The 26,215-nt window shown below is 40.2% G+C and overlaps 1 protein-coding gene across 5 annotated transcripts in view; it reads left to right on the forward strand.

Annotated features, from left to right (window-relative positions):
- Window positions 1-26,215, forward strand: part of USH2A (usherin) — a 430,807-nt gene that overhangs the window by 51,681 nt on the left and 352,911 nt on the right. For all 5 annotated transcript variants that reach the window (XM_083493951.1, XM_083493952.1, XM_083493953.1 and 2 more), the window contains 4 exons: window positions 233-326; window positions 14,183-14,378; window positions 16,032-16,162; window positions 21,090-21,285. In XM_083493951.1, coding sequence (XP_083350077.1) covers window positions 233-326; window positions 14,183-14,378; window positions 16,032-16,162; window positions 21,090-21,285 — 617 coding nt within the window. The remainder of the gene's footprint in view (window positions 1-232; window positions 327-14,182; window positions 14,379-16,031; window positions 16,163-21,089; window positions 21,286-26,215) is intronic.

The raw sequence follows: 26,215 nt of genomic DNA on the forward strand, positions 1-26,215 counted from the left end.
AATGGAAAGAAACATGAAATGGTTACTTAAAGGGCCCTTTTCTGAGATGGTTATCCTTAACAGAAGCAGGCAATTACTTTCATGATAGTGTACAAATAACAGGGAGATGCCCTCTCAAATGATACATCAATTCACTCTTCTAAATAGCTTGATTTTGTGTAACTTTCATACTGCTAAACTTTTGTTTTGTGATGACTGAATATATAAAAAATGAATCTGATCTGTTGTACAGGTGTGATTGTTTTGGCCACGCTGATCGCTGTGACACAAGTATTAACCCATACAGATGTCTTTGCTCCAAGGAAAGCTATACAGAAGGCAACAACGTGAGTTCCTTTAAATTTCAAGTTCTCAAGTTCTCAAATCTGAATCTGAAGGCAATTAAGAGTACATCCTCCATAATGGTCTATTGATGTTTAGTTTTTAATTTTTCTAATATGCTTTTAACTTGTTTTTAACTTGTTATGATTTTACTGTCTGGTGTTATGCTTTTTTATTGTTGTAAAAAAACAAACAAACAAATAACTTTGTTTGCTGGAGGAGCAAATCTCGACCCTGCCAAACACAGGAAAGAATGATGAGGGATTCACTGATGCTTTAATGGTACAATCTGGCTAGTGAGACTCCAGTTCTACACCACAGAGGTTCAGTGTTGGCTACTGCTCATAGCTATTTCAGCTTCCAGTGTGCTACCAGTATCTGTATCCCCCCCCCCCCGAACTACTCTACAAGCATTAGCTTGTAAGTCACTTTGGGCTGCTCTGGGCAAGATGAAGATAAAGTCTGTAGTTCAGTTACAGGTGATTGTGTGGTGAAATTGTCATAAATTTTCTGTTGACCTCCATGGATTCTACTTGCCAGTTATTATCTTTAATATTATAGGGACCTGTGAATGTTGTATGAATGTCCGCAATGCACTTGCCAGTAGTGACTGGTGGGGCTGTGTGGGTAGCATTGCTCTTCCATTTTCCACACATAAGTTGCTGCCACTAACCAAAAGAAAAGGTGCAACTAGGAGGAGTTTGGTATGGCGTGCATACACTATTGATACAGTGGCAGGAGCATCAGAATGACTTCACTGCAGCACCTGCACTGCACAGAGCCTACACTGCTTTGCCCCTCCCCCTCTCAGTAAGCAGCTGTGCTATACTGCATTTGGAAGATGGAAGAGCAGTGAAGTCCCACATGTGAAGCCCTGCTGGCCACTATTGGCAATTTGCAGTAGTGCTTTGGCATGAGTTTTGTTATTTATGATTTACTACAAAATCCATGCACTGTGTGAGTAGACTTAATATGAACAAATGCATACAGGATCTGCATAATATTTAAAAAATAAGATGACAATGCAAAATTAAGCAGATGGACTTTGAAGGCCAGACAGATTTTTCCTCAGATATTCATATCTCTGGAAGAAGTGCAAAGATTTGATTGTAGAAAGTATTACACATATCAGTGAAATATGTATGCAGATTAGAGTTGCCGTATCTTGAAGAACATAAAAGAGGGGAGCCTGAGCTGCTGCCAGCCCAAGCTGGGGAAAGAGGAATATGTGTGTGTGGGGCCACTGGCATGCCTGTGCGCCTCTTTTCCTGGCTTGGTCTGGCAGTGGCCGCAGCGTGCAGATCAGCCCAAACCCAAGCTGCCCAAGCTGGAGCCCAACCCCCCCCCCAACCTTAGACATTTCCTTTAAAGTGTAAAAATCCACCCAGATGGGCATGTTGGCCTCCTGAAAGAGGACATGTCCAGGTTTCCCCGGACATATGGCAACCCTAATACAGATATCTCATTTCCGCCAGGAAATACCCAGTTATAGAACTCCCTTCCACTGCATTATACTTTTATACAATAATGTGTTCAACCCCATCCTGCAGTAACTTAATTCACCTCTGCTAGGTCCAGCTGCTGTTGCTCTCATTTCTTTTTCAATCCTAGAGAGAAGAATACAGTGGTACCTCAGATTAAGTACTTAATTCGTTCTGGAGATACGTTCTTAACCTGAAACTGTTCTTAACCTGAAGCACCACTTTAGCTAATGGGGCCTCCTGCTGCTGCTGCCGCCGCCAGAGCACGATTTCTGTTCTCATCCTAAAGCAAAGTTCTTAACCCAAGGTACTATTTCTGGGTTAGCGGAATATGTAACCTGAAGCATATGTAACCCGAGGTACCACTGTATTGCTGTATGCTCACCACATATTTAAAACCATCTTCCCCCTGCTCAAAGGATTCTGAGAACTACAGAGCTACAATTCCCAGGATCCTTCACATACTACAGTTGCCAGTATTCTTGGGGTGTGTGTGCAGTGTATACGCAGCCTGTATGCAGTAGGATACAGAAAGCTGCCTTATACCAGATTAGACCATTTCCCCTCTAGTCCAGTATTGTCTTTCCTGACAGACAGTGGCTGACCAGAGTCTTATGTAGAGATCTCTCACACCACCTGCTGCCTGATTCTTTTCAGTGGTGCTACCAGGGATTGAACCTGAGATCTCCTGCATGCAAATTGAGCTCTATGATTGAGCTACAGTCCTCCTTGTTCTGCCAGCTGTATTGAAGGACAAGGCAGTTTGTTTTCGCCATGAAGAATGCATTTCCAAGAAACAGAAAATTATAAAATCACAATCTCTGATAGAATGCTCAGAGCAACATGCGATAGAGGGATAAAAAAATATTATCAGTTATCTACAGCTTAAAACATAAGGATGACAATAAAACCACTAGAGCATAGAAACAGGAACAAGGTAAAACCCAGATTTCCATCGGCAAAAAGCTTGGGCAAATAATGTTCTAAATTGCCAGTGGAAGCTGTATGGGGAAGTTGCAAAGTGTTCTCAGATTTGTGTATGTATTTAAAATAAAGTAGACTTTTACAGAATACGTACTGCACATTGCCTAACTATATACTTCATATTCCAAATATCCTAAATAAAAAAATAGACAGGAGTTGTGCAATTTGTAGTAAGCAGTCCTATAGGAAACCAGTTTTGTAGTAACCTTACTTTAGCTCATGAGTTGGCTGAAGATTTTCCAATTCAATGTTGTTTTTTGCCTTGCCAAAAAAGCCCTGTGCTCACAGCGGCATGAGACTCTCTGCAGCTACCTACTGGAATGGAAGTGATGCCACATAATGTTTCATTGTGTGGGATGTGAAGTGCCATAGCTCAGTGGTGGATTGAAATCCCAGTCTCAATCCCTGCCATCTCCTGGTATAGCTGAGTCAGGTTCCTTGCTTGAAACCCTGCTGACCTCCTGCCAGCCAATGTAGACAAAACTAGGCTAGATGGACCAGTGGTTTAACTCAATATAAGGCAGCACCCTGTGTTTTCATATTCCTATTTTTCTATATTCTCATTTGATGCCTTGGGAGTGACAGCATCACATTGTATCACACCATTCTCGATCTATTCCTGGTAGCACATAGAGAAACTCATAGGATGTGGGGCTTTCATTTTAAGTTATAAAAGCAAGCAACACCCCCCAGCAAAAAAAACAACAACACACCCCACAATTGTTCAACTCATCAATTAACCAAGGTAGGCATCTACCCTAAATTTCCCCCTCACACAGAAGCAGCAGAAAACAAGTGCCTCTTGCATGGGAGGAATTTTCAGAACATGCGGGTAAAGGGGCAGGGGTTTGGCCCCGCCTTAATGAGTATTGCAGTGCATTTGGCATTAAGTCTGCCTTGCCAAATTGTCAGAGAAAACAATAGTGTATCAGAAGGGATGGATTTGCTCAGTTGAGTGGAATACATGCCAATTTCTGGTATTTAGTGTGGAGGAACGGGAAAAGCAACAGTGGAAAGTGTGGAAAATAATCATAATAACATCATTCATATTTTGTTTTGTTTTTACCCCCTTCCCTTGTTGGATTCACTTTCTACTTTGGAAGAAACTTTTTACCTGCAAGTGTAATAGATTGGTTTCATAGCCAGAAACCATCTTACTCAAAAACACATTGCAATGCTTTTTATATTGTTTAATTGAAATAAAATATGAAGGGGTTTTAGTACAAACTTGTTGTTTTCTACTGGAAACAGAAGCAAAGTCCTGTTGCTGCTGCTCTTCTTCTTTTTTCTTTTCTATAAAGAGCTGGATATATTCCAAAAAGGGGGGAAAAATGCTTCAATTTCACTGAGTCCTGCTAGCCATTAAAATAATGCTCAATAAACACTGGCTTTTGTGGATTACATTGCAGTCAATTTGGCAAGCGATGGCAAAGTTAAACCTTGATAATGTTCCAGTTCTTGACATTGGAAGGTATGAAAAGGAATATTTTTTACTGACTTTGCCAAACATTAGAGAAGCAAAGGGTTGAGGGCACAGATGTAGTGTCCCAGCAGAACCTTGTTCATACTCTCTCTGCCACAGGAACCTTTGAAGCTGCTTTCAGTCAGAGCACTTCAACGAAGCCCGTGGCAAACACAGAAATATTGTTTGATTTCTTTCTTTCTGTTTTTCCCCTTTGCGTTTTCTTCCTCTTACCCCTCCCCCCTTTTTGTTTTGTTTTATAGGATTTTCTAATGTAAACGATCAAAAGAAAAAGCATATGGAGAATAAAATAACCAAAAAAAGACTATATTGTGTTTATATTATTAATAGCATAGCACCATCAAACTGCCTGCCTGTTTGCAAGTAAGCAGGCACCTGCCCCAAGGACCTTACAGTGTAAAGTAAGCTAGCGAGGAGAGAAGAAAGGGAGATCATGATTGATTCTGTAATGGTAGAACCATGTGGACAAGAATACCAGATACTATGTGTCAGGACCTTCTGTACTGCCCACTCCTGTATATAAAAATTACGTAGTAGATCTGTATTGTTCATGATTTTAAGCTGTCACTAGATGTCCAGGTTGCCTAAGTGGTCAGTAGTGGGTAAGCTAAGCTCCAACTGGTTCACTTGCTACAGCCATTCCCAGACCAGCATAGCCTGGCATCAGTAACCCATGCTCTGATAAACCGATGTTTTAACTACTGCAATGTGTTCTACATGGGGCCACCCTTGGAGATAGGAAAGAAACTGCAGCTGGTGCAGAATGCAGCTGCCCATATATTAAGCAGGAAAGTACACTGGAGTCATGGGCCACCATCCGTAAGATACTGCACTGGCTGCATGTGCACTACCAGGCCCAAGTCAAGGCATTGCTCCTCATGCACAAAGCCTCCATTTCATTCTCCTCCTTACTTTATAGCGAAAACTCTTTTGTAGCATGGAAACATCCCCTTTTAAGCTTGATAAACAACATAGCCATCTCTCGTTTTTAGACTTTATCACACATTGCGGCTTGCTTTTAGCAACCTGAACAAATATGAAGCTCACACTGTTCCAGTGGATTTGTAAGAGGGCATTTAACAGCATAATTAGACCAAAGTTTCTGAAAAAGGAGTGAAAAGCTTGCAGGTGTACAGACAGAAAGGTTGGGGGGGGGGATATCGCAAGATGTTGGCTTCAGCATGTTTTGTATTTGTGGTCAAAAGACTGATTAAAAGCATTTGCTAAAAATCAGCTTGATTCACCAACTTATTTTAAAAGTTGAACCTCTGCAGTTGAAATGATGGTCTATCACAAAAATGAAGTAAGTCTTTTAAAAATACAAGTTGACACTGTCCTTTTAATTAGAATGAGTATTGTGAAATGGTACTTTGTGGGGATTAATTATAAATATTTGATAGGATCTGGAATTCGCCAGGCACTCTGGCAGGACCTGTGATACCATGTGAAAACAAACTAAATGAATGGTGCAAATGCCCTATCAGAATTTTTGGTGGGTCAATGTTTGTGTTGTTTCAGTAGGTTTCCCAGTTTTAATTAGTTTGCACACTCTGTGACTCTAATTATAATTATCAAGGCTACAATCCTATGTCCATTTATCTGGTAGTAAGCCCTGTTGAAATTAATGCAACTTATTTCTGACTAGACATGTACTTTATAGGATTGCACTGAAGTATCCTTCTTTAATAGTCAAGTATGGTAAATTGTATATTTTCATGTATACCGTACTGTCAGTTTCTTCTAACAAAGAATTAAAACAAAACGTATTTCACTCAACTTCAAATATTGGGTGATATTTTAGTCAGTTTTCTTACTGCAATTTTGGTGGTGTTTGGTGCTAGCTAGCTTAACATTTTGCAATCTTACACTACTTCTACATTGTTGCCCCAGAACAGCATTCAAACATCTAAGAGAGGTTACTTCCAAAGTTTGAAAACTGACAGATTTGTCTCAGTGATTAAATACAATCAAAATGCTTAGGGTATATTGTTTAAATAAACCCTTTAGAGTCCCTGCATCTTTGTTCTTCTGTCATCTTTCCACTGCTGCGGGGATAAATAATAATAGATCAGGCTACGTTTTCTGGAGAATAACATACAACCAAATATCCTGCTGGCATCCGTCTGTCTCAAGAGACAGTGGAGTTTGCCTCTGGGGGTGAAGTGACCTCTCTGGGGTGCAAGCCTGGGCAGTATGTATGGAGATCCTGGACTGCCCAGATGACAAGACTCTTCTTGGCCTCACTGTGTGATCCATAGGAAAGCAGAGCAATACGTTTGGCACAAGCTTGGCTGCAGGAGTTGCTGGAAGGAGATTTACCCGTCATCATCCAACCATATTAGGGACTCCACTCTAGATTTGTATAGGGTTTACTCCTTGGCATTTTCTTCTCCTGAAGATGTCCCACAAGGCAGCAGGTACAGATTGTTCCTTGGGACTTACTCCTTAGCCTTTTCTTCTACCGAAGATATCCCACAAGGCAGCGGAGGTTTAGAGAGAGAGTTTTCCTTCTCTTAGATGGGCTGCCTTCCCAGATTGATGAGCCCCATCTGCCTCTCACTTCCCTCTACAGCACATGCAGAAACTGCCTTCTTGACCATTGGACCCACTATTGGTCTTGTCCACTCACTCCTCTGGAGCCTGTCTTTGCATACAGGGTAAGTCCCCAACTCACTGAGGGTTTAAGACCCATCTGCTACCCTCACCTGGTTTAGCTGGCCAGTTGAAGCCATTCCCAGGTTGTGGCTGCTGTCACATGCCTACAGCTTCTAAAAACCACAGGTTAGAGCTGAGTGCAGGGTAGGAACCAAAGGTAGACAAACTACCCTAGAAGGAGCACAACATGTCCCCTACCAGAGGTGATACCCCTTCCCTAACACCCCATACACCCCACCAGATATCTAGCATGGCAAGGTTTCCATGTTTAACCCAGTTTAATAGGTCTGCTCTGAGAGTTAAACTTAGTTGAAGACCATCTACTTCTTACAGAATATTTCCTATTGTTGAATTTGCTGTTTTATTACAATTTGATGATATGTTCTAATGATTATTATTGACAACACTGAACATTTCCTAGTAGCATAAACTGCCTTGGTGAAGATACAGCATTGAAAGGTAGATTAGATAACTTATTGGAGAACTGGGCTAGTAACAGCCATGATAATGAGATGGAGCCTCCAGACTCAGCCATTCTCTGACTGTCACTAGCAGTTGTTGGGGGCAAGTGGTAAGGAAGTGCTATTACCATCATTCCCTTGATTCTTCTTCTGGCATGTTACCTATGTTGTGGGATGCCTTACCAAGTGAGGTGTGTTAGGCCCCATCCCTGCTTTTTTTATAAGTGACTTGTAAAAAAAGGTTACTTCAGGTGTTCTATGACTGTTGTTGTTTTGCTGGTTTACCTATGGTGACTTAGAGAGAGAGGTTTGTATCCAAAGTTAGTCATGCATGGAGTAGATCAGTAGGAAGACAGAATCACTAACATGCATCTTTTCATTTTAGTGCGTCTAATCTGAGTACAACTTAGTTGGAGACAACTAAGCATCTTAATTTTTTTATTGTTTTTGATTTGTAGCTTGTAAGCCACCTTAAAAAAAATAGGTGGGGCATTTCATTTATAAACAACAACCCCCCCCCCCAAAAAAAAACCCACAACCCAATGTCTGGCCGGCTGAACCACTGGTCTGATCCAGTAGCGTCTGTTTACTGCTCAAGGAAACAGCTGTCACACCCATCATTTTTAAATGAAGAAATTTACTATTTGACATTAATAAAATAAAAAGAAAAGCACTATATATAGTTTTTATGCCCTAAAGAGTGATGGAAATGAATTATTCAACATTTATTATGCACATTTTTTGTTGTTTTTATTTCATTTAGAACACATACTTCCATATTGCCTAATTGGATAATATGAATAACCTTAGTAGCTTTATGATTTTCTTCCAACCGGCATTCCGAAAGAATCGATGCCATAGAGAGGAATATAAGGAGACTGATCACATCATGATATCCTTGAACTTCTCAAAAGGATCTTATACCCTGATCTAGTAAAGCGGCCCTTTTCATTAAAAGGATCAAATGGATTAGAAAAGGGTAATATATACCTTACTGCCATTAGTATTATAGAATGATTTTATTGTATTATAGGAGGATAGCTGTAGGATCCTCCATCATTTTCTTTGGGTATGAGAAGAAATCTCTCTGTCTCTCTCTGCCCCCCATCTAATGTGGTACAGTGGTACCTTGGTTGTCAAACGGCTTGGCTCCTGAACAAATTGGCCTCCGAATGCCGCAAACCCGGAAGTGAATGTTGTGGTTTGTGAACATTTTTTGGAAGCTGAATGCCTGACGCGGCTTCCGCGGCTTCCGATTGTGTGCAGGAAGCTCCTGCAGCCAATCGGAAGCCACACCTTGGTTTTTGAACGGTTCCAGGAGTTGAACGGACTCCCGGGATGGATTACGTTCAACAACCAAGGTACCACTGTACATATTTTCTTTATTACATAGCATAATAAGATCAGTTTTATGAAATTGTTTCAAGTGACACAATTTCTGTTTCAGCAAGTGGCTATATGTGCTCCCCGCCATTTCACTGTGGAGAGGCTGGGGATTTTTATTTTTAAAAAACCATTTTTGCCAACATTGATGGGACCATTATTACAGTCTCTATGATGGCATCTCTAACATTTTACAGATGAAGACTATGCAATGAGGTCATCCACCCCCCCCACTGCATTTCAAGTCATATTTACATGTTGCTCCAGACACCAGGGATGTTTTCATCTGATGTGCACAATCTCTTTGGTTTCCCTACACCTGCAACATGCCAAGCTGTGCATGCGCTAATGTACACACCAGCAAATTCAACGTGAATGTGGGTTACGTTTTCAAATCAGGTGGAAGCTGGTTTGAATTGAAACACATCACAAAGCTGTATTTCTCAAGTGTACGCAGTGTGAAACACCAGCAGTGAGAGCAAGAGTGAATGGTAATTGTGTACACAGCCAAAAATGAGGACACACTTATATCATCTATATTTGCAAAGCAAGGGACACTGCATCTTTCAGTGAAGTTACCACTATTGCTGGAGATACTTGCCAGAATTTGAAAGCAAACTGGAAGCAGCAGCAAGTGTATGTGACCCAGATGCAAACATTTATATAAGAAAACCTTGCCATGTCTTCCAAGCCAGTCAGCTGCAGTAGCTGCTGCTGATCCATATACCCTTTGATTCCCTTGGTCATTTTCCTTCCCTTTCAGTGGTTTTGCATCCTCTACAGTAGTGGTGCTTCCTGTGCTGCCGCCGAAGTGCATTTCTTCCAGTCACAGCATGCAGTAAAAGTCCCATTTTTCCTCTGCTGTTACCTACTCAGTCTCACTGACCTTCAGGTATTGGGATGGGTGGCTGGGTGGAAAGAATAAGACGCTGCAGAACTGCTAAAAGAACCAGGGAAGACCTGTTGCTGTGATTCACAAGTGGAGAGTGTTGTGCACAGGTTCTACTTATGGACTACTTGTGGGAACAGGATGCTGGACTATATGGGTTTCTGGCTCTTATGACTGAATGCTCAGACCTCCAGCCTATGGAACATATTGCATAACAACTTGCACTTTTTTCACATGCGCCAATATGTTAATACAGTACTTTTATAAGTAAATAAAAATAAGTTTGATGGGGAAAGTGGCAATCTGCTTCATTTTAATATTATACACACACACACACACACACACACACACACACACACACGATAGCACCTTTCAGTGCTTGCTTTATCTCTTTTCTATAGTCTTGGGACAGATGATGTAGGTTTAAGAGAGAGAGAGAGAGATGAGATATACACTTGGTAGAGAGAATGATAGGTTAGACACTTTCATAAGCTTGTTTTCTTCAAATTCACTTTCACCTATGATATAGAACTGCTGAAAACTAGCTTTAAAAAACAGTAATAGCAAAATCCATCTAACATCTTCAAAGACTAACTTAACACCAGTTTAATATTTATGCAGCAAACTGTGAGAATATTTCACCCTAACTTGATTCCCCCCTCTTTAAATTTATAGCGTACCTCGGGACAGGTTACTATGGATTTTAAAATGAAATTCCACTTAATTTTGCCTTCATTCACAACAACCTTAACCAGAACATCAGAAGAAGCATATATATTCTGCATGAATGAAAATGAAATATCCTCAAATTGATTCCCCTGACTAGTTTTGACACACAGCAACGGGGTGGGTGGGAAAGCTATCTGGATGAAGCTGGAAATTTTACAAGCTGGAAAATTCTGAATAACTTTCTCAAGATGCCTGTGGTAGTGATGGGTTTGTCCATGAACTCATCCTTGGCAAACAGATTTAATTTCACAGGCCATAGATCTTAGATTTCTAAAATAATTTGTGGAAAGTATTTGTTGAAATAGCAAGGTGCTGTCTCGAATATCCTAAGACAGATGCCTAGACAACCTGGTAATACACAGAATTGTGAAGGAGCCATTGTATTATCAAAAAAACTTGGTTGTTATCCCACAGGAATACAATTTATTTTGCTGAGCTGATGAAAATCCATATGAGATTTTAGTTTCAAATAGCCAATTAAAATTGAAGTTGTCAGAGTTATCTCAAAAAGAGCAAGCTGGAATAGTGACAGCAAATTAAACAGGCTCCTATTTAGGTTAGTAAGAAGTACGGTGACCAAGAGGATTTGGTAGCTTTCTGTGTTGCTGAACTGACTCTGGTTCAGTGGCTCAATGTAGAGATCCCTCTAGCTTATTCAAAATGGGTTCCTGATGAAGAAGAGAGGGAACAGTTGTGCTCTAAGGGTGTTACTCTTCACATGGTTACTGCCTCCATGCTGGAGGAAGCAATTTAAAAATCTAAAAATCTAAATATAACAATGGCAACAACAGGAACTAATCCAATCAGTATTTCAAAATGCTATGCAAACAAATATAAATGTTTTCACAAGACATCTAAACTGAAGCAGCAAGGTGGCTTGGTGGTCTCTCTGCTGAGGGTCTTCATGCAACCATGGGACATTATTGAGAAGGTTCTGTACTGATGGTCACACATCATTTTTTCTGAAAATACAGGGCCTCAAGAAGATATTTGTTTATAATGGAGCTTAAAATCTGAAGGAGGCCAGTTGCTAATGACAGTTCCTGGACTATCTGAAGACTTCTAATTCATAGCTTTGTTGACACTGTCCTCACCTCATAAAAGTCACCACTGGGGGTGGGGGAGAGACTTTGGTTATGCACATTAGTGCTGATTCTATGAACAACAAAAATCTCAAGCTCTGGTTCAAAGATCAAGGGTTGTCTAGCCTTGAAGCTGAAGCTGGAAAGTACAGGAAGACATGGTTTAAGAATAGCAAAGCTCAATGAATAATTTGTAGAGGACAATTTATTTGAATAATTTAGCCTCCCTTTCTGAATGATGGAAGGATCATTACAAGGCATTATACTCTTCCCACTTGTCTGGTTTTAGCAAAGCACCAAAAGTTAGTGAATGTGACCTCTAATATAACCACAGGGACTTCTAATAGATAAATATTTCTACAGTCTTAATATTAACAGTTGTTCTGTAGATTCAAATTGGAAATTTATTTTACTGTTAATAATATTAATATTATTATCAATTTATAATTATAAGTTTCCCGGTATCTAAACTCCAACTAGAGTGTTATACTAATAGTGATATACTTTGCAGCTGAAGCTTTTGTTTATAAAAGAAATCTAAACAACTAGTGTGAAATATATTAGTGTCAATCAATCAGTCAACATAAGTACCAATAAAACAATACAAATCATACATCCATAATATGAGACAACATCCATGATGTAAGAGAGGTTACCAGAGAAACCAGCAAACACAAATTCAGCTTGATTTCAAATTAAACATCTGAATCACCACAGCAATTTATACTGATTTTATCCAACTCATTTTTCCTGATTATTATTACTATTAGCAGCCAGTGTATAGAGAGCCACTTTGTGTGTTATAAAGCTATTGTTGTCACTCAAAAGAAAACAGATCATTGCTGCGTAGTATACCTGCTTGCTTGTGTGAAACCAAGGTTTCAGAACGTGATCTCATGGGTCTCTCTATAAGGGCAGGCCAACAGATGAGTGATGTCTTCCACCTGAGGTAGACTACAAATACAATGTCTGTCTGTGTACAGGACCTTGCTGTAGTGGCCATCCAAGACTGCGGTGGGCATCACTTGGAAACCCAGCTTAATACAGACATTTCTTAAGGAAGTTTGGTCAGATAACTAGCTCTAAAATACTCTGTTTTCAAGAGTGAATACCAAAGGGAAGTGCTGGTTTTTGTAATCAGTTGCAGCTTCTTTCTGGATTCTGTCAGCTGACTTTAGCAGCATTGTGGCCTCCAGTCTCATACAATGCAATCAGAGATTAGGCTAAACATGCATAATGCATCTAGAACTTTCCTTGGGCAACTCCCATGCACTCTTGTGTTTCAGGCAGCAATATGATCTACGCATTAGTTCAGGAGGTGTGGATCCAGGTCAGTTTGTACCAGAATTTGCAAAGATTGAATTCCTCAAGCATTCTTATGGAGTTGCACAAATCGCAACAGCTGTGTGTATAGGCTCCACATGGAGGCACTGGGATGGGAAGCAAGGGCTTCCATTTGTGCAAATGGGTTTTCCCTTCTCTCTTCCCAATGTTGCGCAAAATTGAATTCCACCCAACATTCATATAATTTTTAGTTCTTCGTTGACTGCAAATTTACTTGCAGGCTTGCAGACTCCTGTGAATGATTTACTGTATTTTTCCGTGTATAAGACTGTATTTTCCCCCAAATTTTTGAAGTTTAAAATAAGAGGTCATCTTATACATGGATAGCGCAGTGTATTTTCTAAATTTTGGGTTTTAAAAATATAGGGGTTGTCTTATGCATGGGGGCATCTTATACACGGAAAAATACAGTATGTGGAGGGTAGAGAATGTCAACTCTAAATTAAGGCAAAAGACATGTGATTCTGAAAAAAACCATGGTGCAGCAAGCATGGTCTGCATGTAGGAATAAGTTTCTTTGTATGGACTATGTCATCTGAAAGCACAAAAAGTGCCATATCAGAAAAAGAACCTACATCCGACTTGGAGGTTCCTGCATCATATATGATCCACAGGTTCAGATTGGTTAGTGCTTCCACCTATGACATTGTGGAACAAAGCGAGTGTATGGTTCCAAAAATCCAATCCCTGAGCAGTGATGTTGACCTGACCATCAGTTGATATGAGAAGCACTCAGGAGTCAGGAATTTCCATGCAAAGCTTCATATGTTGTCCTCTGGATCAGAGCTAAATGCTAAAGTTGATAGATCATTTTTCTAGGGAGTGAGTACCATTAAATTCAGTGGGTTTTACTTCTGAGTATACAGGGCTGTCTTAAGCATATGCGGCACCAGGCTGCAAAGGTCTGCCTGGCACCCCCCCCTCCAGGCTGCCCAGTCCCAGGCATGTAGGAGGGCAGAGCGGGCTGGCTGCCTCAGCATCTCACTGGCTTGGTTGCCCCTGAACTCGTGGTACAGAGCCGCCCGCAGCAGAAGAGCCTGCTGCGGCGCTCCGACCAAAGGACGGGCTCTTCCCCGGACGCAACCCTCAGGCCCTGGACTCTTGGCCTGGCACCCCTGGGAGCCCAGTGCCCGGGTGCCCTGCACCCCTAGTGCCTATGGGTAAGACGGCTCTGTGAGTACACATACTTAGGGTTGCACTGTAAATTTTGTAGGAGTGTCTTGAGTGGCGTATTGTGCATGTCTTCTCCTCTGTTGTATCTTTTTAAAAATTGCAGCACACAACACAGAACACACAGTGACGGTATATACACTTGTACCTATGTAGACATTTTGAACCATAATCTCTTTATTATTCTCCATTTGTTCCAGTGCGATCACTGTTGGCCACTGTACAATGACAAGCCTTTTCATCCTGGAGATCAAGTTCATGCTTATAATTGCAAGCCTTGTCAATGTTACGGCCATGCAATAAGCTGTCACTACAACAGGACAATGGATTCTTCTCCTAATGAACACTATAGAGGAGGTGGCGGAGTCTGTGATAACTGTCAACATAACACTACAGGTAATTAACAGAACAGAATATATCCATGGTGGTTGGCTCTTGCAGTCATTCCAAAGCATCATTACATCTGAGGTTGAATTGTAAAGAAATTTCCATGCTACATATCAGACCAGGAAAATGAGATTGGTTTGCACTATCTGCATGTATTATAGAATCAAGTAAACTTTATATAAAATAAAGTTCCAAGGCTGTTTGGTTCACATGGTTGGAAAAGGGGATATGATCACACCCCACATAAACAACACAGTGGGGGATATTCAGCTAACCAGTTGCACTAGCAGAAGCCCTTGTGAGGATTCCTGCTAGCACAATGGGGGTGTGCCATCCCCAAATCTACATTGGAGGTGTGGGAACCTCCAGAACAGATTTAGAGGGCATGAGGGTAGAGGAAAGTTGATGTTGCTCAAGGAACATCCTTGTGCTGATGAAACCTTAGCCTTAGCAGTATGTTTAATACAAGCCAATGTGTGTATCAGGCTGGGTGCATGATTCCCCTGATGCCTGTGATCTTCCCACCACATTAGCACACTTTACATGTAATGCAATGCAGCAGGGAAGAGTGGTAGCTCACAGGTAGGACACGTGTGATGCTTATCAAAAGTCCTGGGTTCAATCCCCAGTAGGTAGGCCTGGAAAAAACTCCTGCCTGAAAACCCGGAGAGCTCTTGCCCATCAGGTCATGAATAAACAGGAACAGGAGCAGCTGATGGAGTGGTGCAATATCTTTATTTATTGACCTTTTATTGTCCTACACTTCCTCCTAAAAGGGAGCTCTGCGCAGCTAACAACATAAAATAATATAACAATTTGTAAACAATTTAAAACAACCATTAGTCAGCCATCATAAAACTTCATATAACTCCGGCTAGGCACCTAGCATCCCTTATCATTATCAAATGTTTCAAGATCTTGTGCTTACATAAGAGCCAATGTACCTCAGAAACTTATTTTGCCCTCACATTGAGCCTGTTGTTTTAGCCAGGGAAACAACTGTACAACATAGTACCTGGTGTACCAACAGAATCTACAGTCTTTCAGGTCCATCAAGCACTGGAAACAAGTTCCCTATTGGATGCATTAGCCAATGCATATGGTTGGCTGGCAAAATGTCTTGTGGTTTGTCTCAAGTAGAAGCAAAGCCCAAATATTTTGAATAAAGAAGTTTAGCAGAACTCTGCCTCTGCACAACTCATGTCTGCTAAGTCATTTAGTTTGTTAATTTGCTTCACTCTAAAATGTATTAAAATAGAACATACTTGCTGAATTTCTAATTCTGCATGCTATGTTTGTGGTGGTTTTGGGACACTCCCTTTAGTACTCTTGGCTTTCCTTCTTAAGGATGGTAGGGAAAGTTGGATGTTTAAGAGTAATTTCTCTTTTTTAAGTATAGAATATATATTCATACAGAATAGCTTTATAGGAGTGTTGTGTTATGTAACAGATGGAAGTTTAATGGAGTAAAACACAGTTTGTAACAGGTTCATTGTTTCATATGCTCTGGATCACTAAATTGGCAGGTAGAGATGAAAGGTGCATTAAAATGGACGTCCTGAAAATTATAGAATTCCCTCAAAGGAATAGTCTTTAATTTTGAATTATACAGCTAATTTTAATGAATTGGAAGCCATAATGCATAACCTTTCCTTCATGCAGGAAGAAATTGTGAGCTGTGCAAAGATTTCTTTTATCGGTATGTAGATGCAGATCTCTCATCCGTGGATGTTTGCAATCCTTGCAAATGCGACACAGCAGGCACCAAAAACAGTAGCCACCAATGCAATAAGGTAGGTGGGTTTAACCTAGAATGTTACCCTATATTCCCAATATTCAGGCTATGAGTACCATTGCGTATGTAGCCAAAACAACACCCATGCACAAGAGGGAGGCTTGGGGAGCCTTGGAAATGGAAAAGTACAAATAACATTAATGAAAAATGAGGGTAGGGGAGCCCAAACCCATCCAAATAAGGACTCAACGTTCCATCTATCAAAGATGCTTTAGCTGAGATTCCTGCATTGCAGGGCGTTGGACTAGATGACCCTTGTATACATTCCAACTCTTAAGATTCTATGATTCTATAATTTGCCATGAAATGCTGACTGGTTGGGAGTGGGTGAAAACTGGAGATTGAATAGAGTGGTTGGAATCCTGCACAGGGGTTTTCTTGCAGGTACAACAAATCACACTTGTTATTACTGGCAGCTATTGGCACTAATGTGACTTACAACAATTCATGGGATAGATAACATTTAAAGTTTTTAAAAAGAAAGGAATCCTTCCCCAAAATAGCGGCAGATTCACATAGGACATATGAAATTATTTTGTGATTCTGTTATCTGGATCACCATATCTCTAAAGACTGAAGAAGTATGATAATAATATGAAAAACAATTTGTAAAATGTCTTAAGAACACTATTTTTTAAAAAAGAAAATCCACTTAAGTAGCCCACACCACCTTCCCACTTGCTAAATAGTTGCCTGAAGCCTTTTGAAACTTTCAGCAGACACAGAGCAGTTCACACGTGCAGACTGGATGCCTTCATTTCTCCAATTTTTGCTTTCTATGGATATGGGATTATGTGAAGAACTGTTAGACAATAATGCCAGGCTAAGGATGAGTTGGAGAGCTGACACACACAAATGACCACAAATTTGTTACTTTATTTACAAGAGGAAATTTATCTTAAAAAGCCAAAATGGTACCAATTATTTTAAGTCACTGATTTCCTTTGCAAGCAAAAACATATAGTGCTGTAATAAATCCATTTCTTTCAAAAGAGCAGGAAAATGTGTAGAAAATCCTGCCTTTGGCTGAGAGCTGGATCAGTCCAAACCCAATTCCCTTATTGTATTCTTGCCTGACACTAAACTTTCTTCATTGGTGCAATGATGAAAAATCCTTTTATCCAGTAACGTTTTGTGGCTTTTTCTGTCATTTCATGTTTGTTTTTATGCTCACTGGGGACATTCTTTTATTGGTAGCTTTGATCCTTCAAGAGGCTCTGTGAGCACAGCAAGATTTGATATCTTCTACCTGTGAAGAGCTCATTGCTAGCTTGGGGTTTAGGCTGGCAAAAAGAAATGTGAAATCCTAGAGCCCTGTACTTATTAAAACAGTGACAATAGTCTAAAGCAGAGCGTCTGATTTCCTGCCTCTAATAATGATACATTTTTGGCCAATAGCACAACTCCAGAAACAATTTGAAAGTCGCATGATATGGTAAGAATGGGAAAGAGAGGGGAGGGGAGAATTTAAATGCCAATTTTGAGATTTCTTGTTTCAAGTGGCAGTTTTTCAGCGCTGACAGCAATTTAATGGTAAGCCGTTCTGCTTCAAGGTGGCAAAGTAGGGTGTTTTGTTTTTGGATGGCCAGAAATTTAGCGATGGCTAAGACTGAGAAATGAGTCGAAAATCAAGATAATATAAAAAAGAAAATAAGGAAAAATGGGTTGAACTGTACAGCTCAATAAGGCATCAATAGACTGCTGCAAAAGGAGCAAGGTAGAACAAAATGATTAAGAGGCATTAAAAAATAGATTAATAAGGCTGGAGAGTATGGGCTGAAATGAATTACATGAAATAGAAAGGCATTATTGAAGGGAGTGTTTCCAGGTCTGACCCAAGGAAGATGGAATCATAAGGAATAAGGCCTTGGCTCATGAAAATTAATTGTCACGTCACAAGGATAATTTTCAAGGAAATGTGTTAAAAATGGGCCACAATACACTTTCTCTGCATAATTTACCATTCCCAGCAGTTTATCAATGCTTTCCTATACAGAACCAGTTATCTGTCATTTAGCCTAAACGAAGATGCAGGATTCCGGAAGAGAACAATCACAAGTTCTTATCCTGTGGATTGGGGGGGGGGACACCCCACCCCACAAAAAGTTGGTTGAGGAAGTGGTTCTTTTGCAGTGGCAAAACTGCCTTGATGACATTGTCTTCTTTTCAAGGTACAATCTAGAAAAGAGTGCAATTCTATACTGTACATATCACACAATTCCAGATCAAGGAATAACATTAAAATACAATAAAACAGTATTTCGAAATGCAACTTAATATAAAATCAAACAATATGCTAACCACATAACTACTCCAGCCAAATAAGGGGCATCACTTTGGCCAAATGCTCGGGCGAATAGCTGTATTTTTACTGGGTGTCAAAAGTCAATTAGTGTAGATGCTGATTGCATTGAAGAGGAGTGCATTTCGGAGGTGGAATGTCACTGTCGGAACTGCTCTCTCATGAACTGTCATGTACATGGGTGTAACCCGGGGAGGGGGCAAATAGGGGCAGCTGCCTGCCCTAAATCAATAAAATTCAATAAAAATACATTGCAAACTGAGGTTCTGCCCCACCTACAAAAATCCTGGCTATGTTCATGGCCATGTACCATATCATAGCATGGAACGGTGCCATAGCGAGAAGGGCACCCATTTTCACGCTCCTTGGGCTGCTCCTCTGCTGCTCTGGGCAGCCCAGTGATGTTCGCAGACTTCTCTGGGCACCTTGATGGAGGAATCTGGTTGCTGGCCTGGGTCATCACAGCAGTTAGCCGGCTGCACTATTGGAAATGTGAGTGGAGTGCTCAGTGGGGCTCGGACAGAAGAAAGACAGAGCGAGTGGGTGAGAGCTGCAGGAGGAGGGAAAAGGAGAGAAAAGGGAGGGAGGACGCAGAAGGGAAAGCAGCAAGTGGAGGGAGTGCAGGAGGCAGGAAGTCACTGGCAGAGGACAAGAGGTGATGAAAAACAAACTCTTTGAGTTTCTAGTCCATGGTCTCTCCCATCTTTGGAGGCATGCAGCTCTTTGGCAAGGAGGCAAGGGGGACTAGGTGCACCTCTGTATATCACAGACACTGTGAAGTAAATATAAAGTACAGAGATAATATTTAATGCTAGCTAACGACCCCGTTCTAACTCTATCCGTTGTTGTGCTGAACTTTCTTGTGGGTGAGGTGACTTCTTCATTGGGGACAGACTGGATTTTTTGTGTTGGACTGTGTGTCATAAGCCTCATTTTTCAGGTCTGGAACCAAAGAGGAGTGCTACTAGAAAGTATATCATGCTGTGACCTAGCAGAAGAGCATTGCTCAAGAAAAGCAAATTATACAAACAAGCTTATGTACTATGCACCAAAGTTCACTTACTGCTGATATTCTTGGTGTTTCTCATAATGCCACCCCCAATACATTATGCCACTGCACTGTAAAAAGTCTTTTGCCACCTTGCACAACATTCATGGCACATAACTAACAAAAAGCTGCTCTGTTATTTTCACTTCCCAGTAGTGGTGCTCCTCTCCAATTATACAAGCCTTCCTTCATAATATTATAAGAAGCTGTAAGATGATTCAGCTGGGCATTGAAATGATTTATACTTCAGCAAACTCTCACTGGCCTCATTTTTGCTTCATCGTTTTTGATTGTTTGTTTGTTTAACATATTTATAGCCCACTTTGTAAGGAAACTTTCTTCACAAAATGCACATAAAAATAGAGTCAATAAAGCTTAATAATCTAATATTATTAAATGCTAGCATAGAAGTAACAAATAACTTAGCAAATGCCTAAACATACAAAACCAAAACTTTGTTGGCAGTAATCACTGTCACTACTACAGGGAGTGATCTTTGCATAATACATTTCAAATAAAGGTGTCTTGAAAACAGTATGCATGTAAAGAGCTGGAATCACTGGGCACGCACCACTGCCATCTCCCTGAACCACCTGGCTCTGATCCTCTGTTGTTTCTTCCGGGGCCATATGCCAGTGGTGGGTCTGAAGTCAAGAGCAGAAAGTGAGTGGGGCAAAGAAGAATAATTTCACCTTTGTACAGTAGATCACTGTCTACTCACACCCTTCCCTCTAACCTCCAAACAGGCAAACAAAATGCACTGTCATAAGTCAAGGATGTGTTCTAGTCTATTAAAAACACCCAAGGGGTGTGTGAAGCAGGGCCAGTGAGAGGGGTGGCCTGGGGAGAGAGGGTGCTTCTGGGAAGAGTTCAACGGGCCAGGTAGAGAGGCCTGGAGGGAGGCATTGGGCCTAAGGTTTCCCACCTCTGATTAAAGCAGTGACAAATGCAAGCAGCCTCTTGACTTGATTTGCTCTTTCCTTCCAGCCAGTGGTGTGGGTGGGGTTTAGAGGGCGAGAACATCCAAATGGGCAGTGGTGAAGAAGTGAAATCAGAACAGGGTCTGACCAAACCTGGAGCTGGAACTCTTTGAAAGCAGAAAGCCTGTTTAGTATTTTGCGGTTCTGTGTGCTTGGTGGTGATTTTGCATGCTTTGTGTCCAGTTTATGTTTGATACTAGATCCATTCATATTCATCAATGTTCTCCTCCTCCTCCTCCTCCTCCTCATCCTCCACCTCTTCTTCTTCTTCTTCTTCTTCTTCTTCTTCTTCTTCTTCTTCTTCTTCTTCTTCTTCTTCTTCTTCTCCTCCTCCTCCTCCTCCTCCTCCTCCTCCAAAAGTGTGCTCTTCCTTAAAGTCATTCTAATGAATTTTTATTCTCACAGTTTTTATAGTTTTATTTTATGGTGAGTTAACTGCTAGAGAATAAACTATGGAGGCCTATTTTGTCCCTTTTCGCACTTAAAGATTGTCCAACCTGCCAACCCACCCATGTTGCTAATGAGTGTTTATCAGGGTGGGGGGGGGGAGATAAGTTCATCATTCCTCAACATTTTTCTTTTTGTATCTTTTTAGATTGGAGGTCAGTGTAATTGTAAGAGACATGTGTCTGGCAGACAGTGCAATCAGTGCCAGGATGGATTCTACAATCTACAGCAGTCAGACCCTGATGGCTGCAACCCCTGTAACTGCAATACCTCTGGGACAGTCAATGGAGATATTACCTGTCACCAAAATTCAGGCCAGTGCAAGTGTAAAGAAAATGTTATTGGTAGGTGCAAGGCAATAATCTACAGTCAGATATCTTTCTTTTGTCTACAAATTAGAAATAAAAAAACATGCTCCAAACCTTTTCATTCTTTCTTTTTTAAACACACCAGGTGAAATGTATTGTTTTTCATGAGAAATAACAGAAAACTGACTAAATAATATGCAGTTGCTTATTTATTTATCCTACCCAATTACAGCTCAAAGCAAAGTATAATCAGCTCTTTGGGTTATTCTACATTTAGTAGGTTTTAGTAGTTACAGGAGCACCTACCGCTTTGTAATAATAAAGGACAGAAATAATATAATTTGCTTACTGCTGCCACAAATGATTCTTTCAGGGAAACAGCACTTTTTGCATGATGCTATAAACTTAATGAGTTTTAAGCAAAATACTTTCTATGTCAGTTTCCTTAACAGACAAAAATAAATGGATTTTTCTCCTCAAAAATATTCTGCGCTACAGGGTCCTTTATGATAAATCTTTTCATTCTCCTCCCCCCATTATAATTCTTTGAACTGTTCCTATGAAATGGAAAATGTCAACATAATTCTACAGATCTTACACATTGCTAGGGTTAGTTATCAAGGGCCACATAATTTTAATTTTGTAATTCAATGCCAAGTTGATTATAATAAACTACTACCTTCAGTGTTATTTATCATTTTTTTAACAAGACGTGCTTTTTTGTTTGCTATTCCCACAGGTATTTTCCAGAAATTAGATTTGATTATAGCAATTTATTACTTCCAGCATATTTGAGGGGAGCCACATCTATGTAAGGACAAAATTTATCAAACACCCAAAATATACAGTGCATATAATACACTTTGAAATGTTGATGTATGAGAATATTATGCAAGGAAAATTTCTTGATGAAAGGAACTCTGAGTCGTAACTGTACATGCCCCAGACATGTGGTTTTAAAATAATGTTTTGTATTTTAGTATCTATTTATACACCATTTCATTGCAGAAATAACTGTGCCATGTATTGATGCTAAATGTGTTTAAGTGTAAAAAAAGCTTTCCCATTATTAAGACCTATTTTATGGAGAAATCTTATGGGCAAACATGTTTAACTACTCTTTAATTTCATTGATTCCCTGGGGACTTGTGCAATTTATGGATAATCAACAGCATCAAGTGATAAAGCTTATTCTGGGCCTAACCGCTCTAGGCTGTAGGTTGTGGGTTGCATGTTTGACTCTTCACCCCCCCCCCCAAAAAAAACCCCCAAGCTTTCATGCAATTGCTTTTTTCTGTGTTCAGAGAAAGTAACAATTCCATATAATCTCCCATGGAATGTGTTGGATCCAATGAATGGTGCCTTCCATTCATGGAACTAACCAAAATTCAGCAGAGGATTCCCATCATTCATTGGTTTCACTGAGTACTATGGCATAATTAGTCAAATGTAGAGATATAAAATTTTCTGGAAACCAGGGTTGGGTAGAGATGGAGGAGACACTATTATCAGGAAAAAATGATTTGGTGTGTGTGTGTGTGTGTGTGTGTGTGTGTGTGAAATATATGCAATACTTTCTTGTAGACTCTAATCTTCCTTTATTATTTTAAGAACAGGTACATCATCTACGACTTTGTTAGCACAAGACAAAAGACACCCACAGTGATAGGGGAAAGGTTCAGAAAACTAAGCATCTCTGACATGTAATTAGGGAGTAGTGATATAGCTGGATGTTCAGTCACACTTCATAATACCATTGAGCAGTTCAAACTTATTTTGTTATTCACATGGTGATCTCATATTAGGTAAATTTACCCTTATTTTTAAATTGTATCCTGTTTCTCAGTAAATAATATATCACTGAAAATGATAGGAGATGTTAAGTTTATCTACTCAGACTAAGTGTCTATAGCTACTGATTTGGTATGTGCGCTTTGAGTATCAGTACTTTGAGAGCCAGTGTGGTGTAGTGGTTAAGAGCGGTAGACTTGTAATCTGGTGAACCGGGTTCGCTTCCCCGCTCCTCCACATGCAGCTGCTGGGTGACCTTGGGCTAGTCACACTTCTCAGAAGTCTCTCAGCCCCACTCACCTCACAGAGTGTTTGTTGTGGGGGAGGAAGGGAAAGGAGAATGTTAACCGCTTTGAGACTCCTTAGGGTAGTGATAAAGCAGGATATCAAATCCAAACTCTTCTTCTTCTTTTTCTACCATACACTTTGTGTGCTAATTTATTCCTTAATCTTTATGTCTTTGACTGAATATTTTCAAATATTCATCGGTTTCTTTTGCTTGATACAGAAGATGGAGGAATCTAGTAGCAATGGCAAAGTGGGCCGGCCGGCAGCACTTACCTGACCTCCTGGCAGCAGAGGCGCTGCTTCTTACTGGGAAGGAAAGAGTGGAGAGTGGCAGGGATGTTGGTGCAACATAGACAGAGCCATCATGGTGCTCCTGCCAGTGTGTTTGCACCAAACCTCCCCACCACCTTGGTCCTCCCACTCGTACTCTTGGTAAGCAGCAGCTGTTCCCTTGCCAAGAGGACAGATAAGCACTGTCACTACTATCCGATACTGGAGGAATTTGAAATAACAGGAATTAGAGGCTCTACTGGACCTTGCCACCATGTTGCAAGATCTGTACTCAGGCAAACTCCCAGATTCCACTCTTGTTTCAGGAACACATGAAAGTGTTTGGTAATCTGAAACACTTGAAACTTTTTGGTCATAGTTAGCTGGTCAGGGAAACCAGTGCTAAACCTCATGATTTGCTTGTAGAAAGTCTTAGATTAAAATAATCATTGGTATCTTCAGGTAGGGCTGAGGAAAGCGCCTTTCTGAAACTTTGGAGAGCTGCTCTCAGTTTGCTACTGTTCTAGATGGACCTGTGGTCTGATTTGGTATAATGTTGCTTCCTTGATGTCTTAAAGTGTAGTATTGAGTAACCCAACCAAAAGCCACAGAAAAGTTATTGTTAGTTCAACTTTTGCGCTGAGTATTTGATTGCAGCAGCATGAGTCAGCTACAGAACAATACTACTTGAAAATGTTGAAAGTGGTTAACTCATTCTGGAAGAAAAGCTCTGGAAAATAGTTTTATTTCCACCCAACTTTCAGTTTTTCCACTTCAGACTGTAGACGTGCACTTTATTAACAGGAGTGAAGATGAATTCTAGCAGAGGCATTGTATTCTGATTCAGCTATGTACATTTTATTCCTTCATCAGAGAAGGCTGATCCAAAGCTCTTGGACAAGTGGGGATTTATTTACTTCCATAGAAGGTGAAACTTCATGCTTGCATCATCTGTATATACTATATAATAGCGCCTCCCAAATACCCATATAATGAGAACTGGGGCGCCATTTTACTACTGAACAAAATAGTGATACTGAAATGCTATGTATTTAGCATGTGCAGCTATTTAAATATATGTGCTGACTTTCAAAAACAACAACAATTGGATATACTAGTAACCTTAGAGTCCATTGTCATTGTGCTTGTTTAAACAAGCTTGATAACAGAAAATGTAAGTAAGTGCTGCAATGTTATGGAGCATGAGCTGTTAGAGTTAGCACAACTGTTAAATCTTACTAATGATCCTATCACTGGTAAAATACATTAGCACCAATAATTTTATTAAAGTAGGTCATTCATCTAGAATAAAAAAGGGAGAAGAATGTGAATTAAATGCCAAGCGTGCTAACTCCCCTGTACTTGTTAACATTGAATGTGATGCCCTGTAGGCCTTTCTCAGTATCGTTAGGAATAGATTACCTGTCAGGAATATGTATGGCATATTCAAATAAGCACGGTGCATATTTTTAAAACTGATATGATATGAATCCATGTAGACCAATTTTAATAGTTCAAAATGAGTCATAATTCTTGTTAACAATACAGTTATTTTTAAAATTTGCGGCAATAGTGGTCCTTTTTTATTTTCCTTATTGAAATTAAATGATATGCCTTAGGTGAGCCATTCATCACTGCTAAAGGAACTTGCCGTCTGTTGGAGTTCTCCAGTTTTTATCCATATATAATGTATTTCCCACCGTTTGGGGAGATGCTTTTTCTACATAGGAGATTCTAAATATATATATTTGTATTTTTATGTAACTTTTTTTTGGAAAAAGAATGAACTTGTTAAAACACGGGACTTCCATTTTACAGTGGTGCCTCGCAAGACGAAATTAATCCGTTCCGCGAGTCTCTTCGTCTAGCGGTTTTTTCGTCTTGCGAAGCAACCCTATTAGCGGCTTAGCGGATTAGCGCTATTAGCGGTTTAGCGGCTATTAAAGGCTTAGCGGCTATTAAAGGCTTAGTGGATTAGCGGCTAAAAGGCTATTAGCGGCTTAGTGGCTTAGAAAAAGGGGGGAAAGCAAAAAAAAATCGGAACACTCGCAAGACGTTTTCGTCTTGCAAAGCAAGCCCATAGGGAAAATTGTCTTGCGAAGCAGCTCAAAAACGGAAAACCCTTTTGTCTAGCGGGTTTTCCGTCTTGCGAGGCATTCGTCTTGCGGGGCACCACTGTATTTTATTTTATTGTATGGTGCAGTTAAACAATGGCAGGGTGGTGATAATTTTATTTTCATTACATAAAAAGGCGAGAGATGCATAAATGTGGGTTGGCATTTCTCAAATTATATTCTGGATTTAATTTTTTTGGTAGTGCACTTTATACATTAGAAACAATACATTTCCTGAATGAAAATCAGAAGTTCATAAACCCCTCATAATCCATGCCTGAGGCAGCATAAAGTCATGACTTTGGAAGGGGAAAACATGTGGACTTGATATACTGGTTTTGGTTATACATGTATGTATGTATGTATGTATGTATGTATGTATGTATGTATATAAAAACAACCCAGCATTAATCATGATTTCAGTCTACTTTAAAATCAGTAAAAATTGGGCTGGGGAAGGAGAGGCATATGTAAACTTCAGCAGATGTTTGTTAACCATGATT

The sequence above is a fragment of the Podarcis liolepis genome (assembly GCF_965112155.1).
Source record: "Podarcis liolepis genome assembly, chromosome: 3".
In the NCBI taxonomy this organism is placed as follows: Eukaryota; Metazoa; Chordata; class Lepidosauria; order Squamata; family Lacertidae; genus Podarcis; species Podarcis liolepis.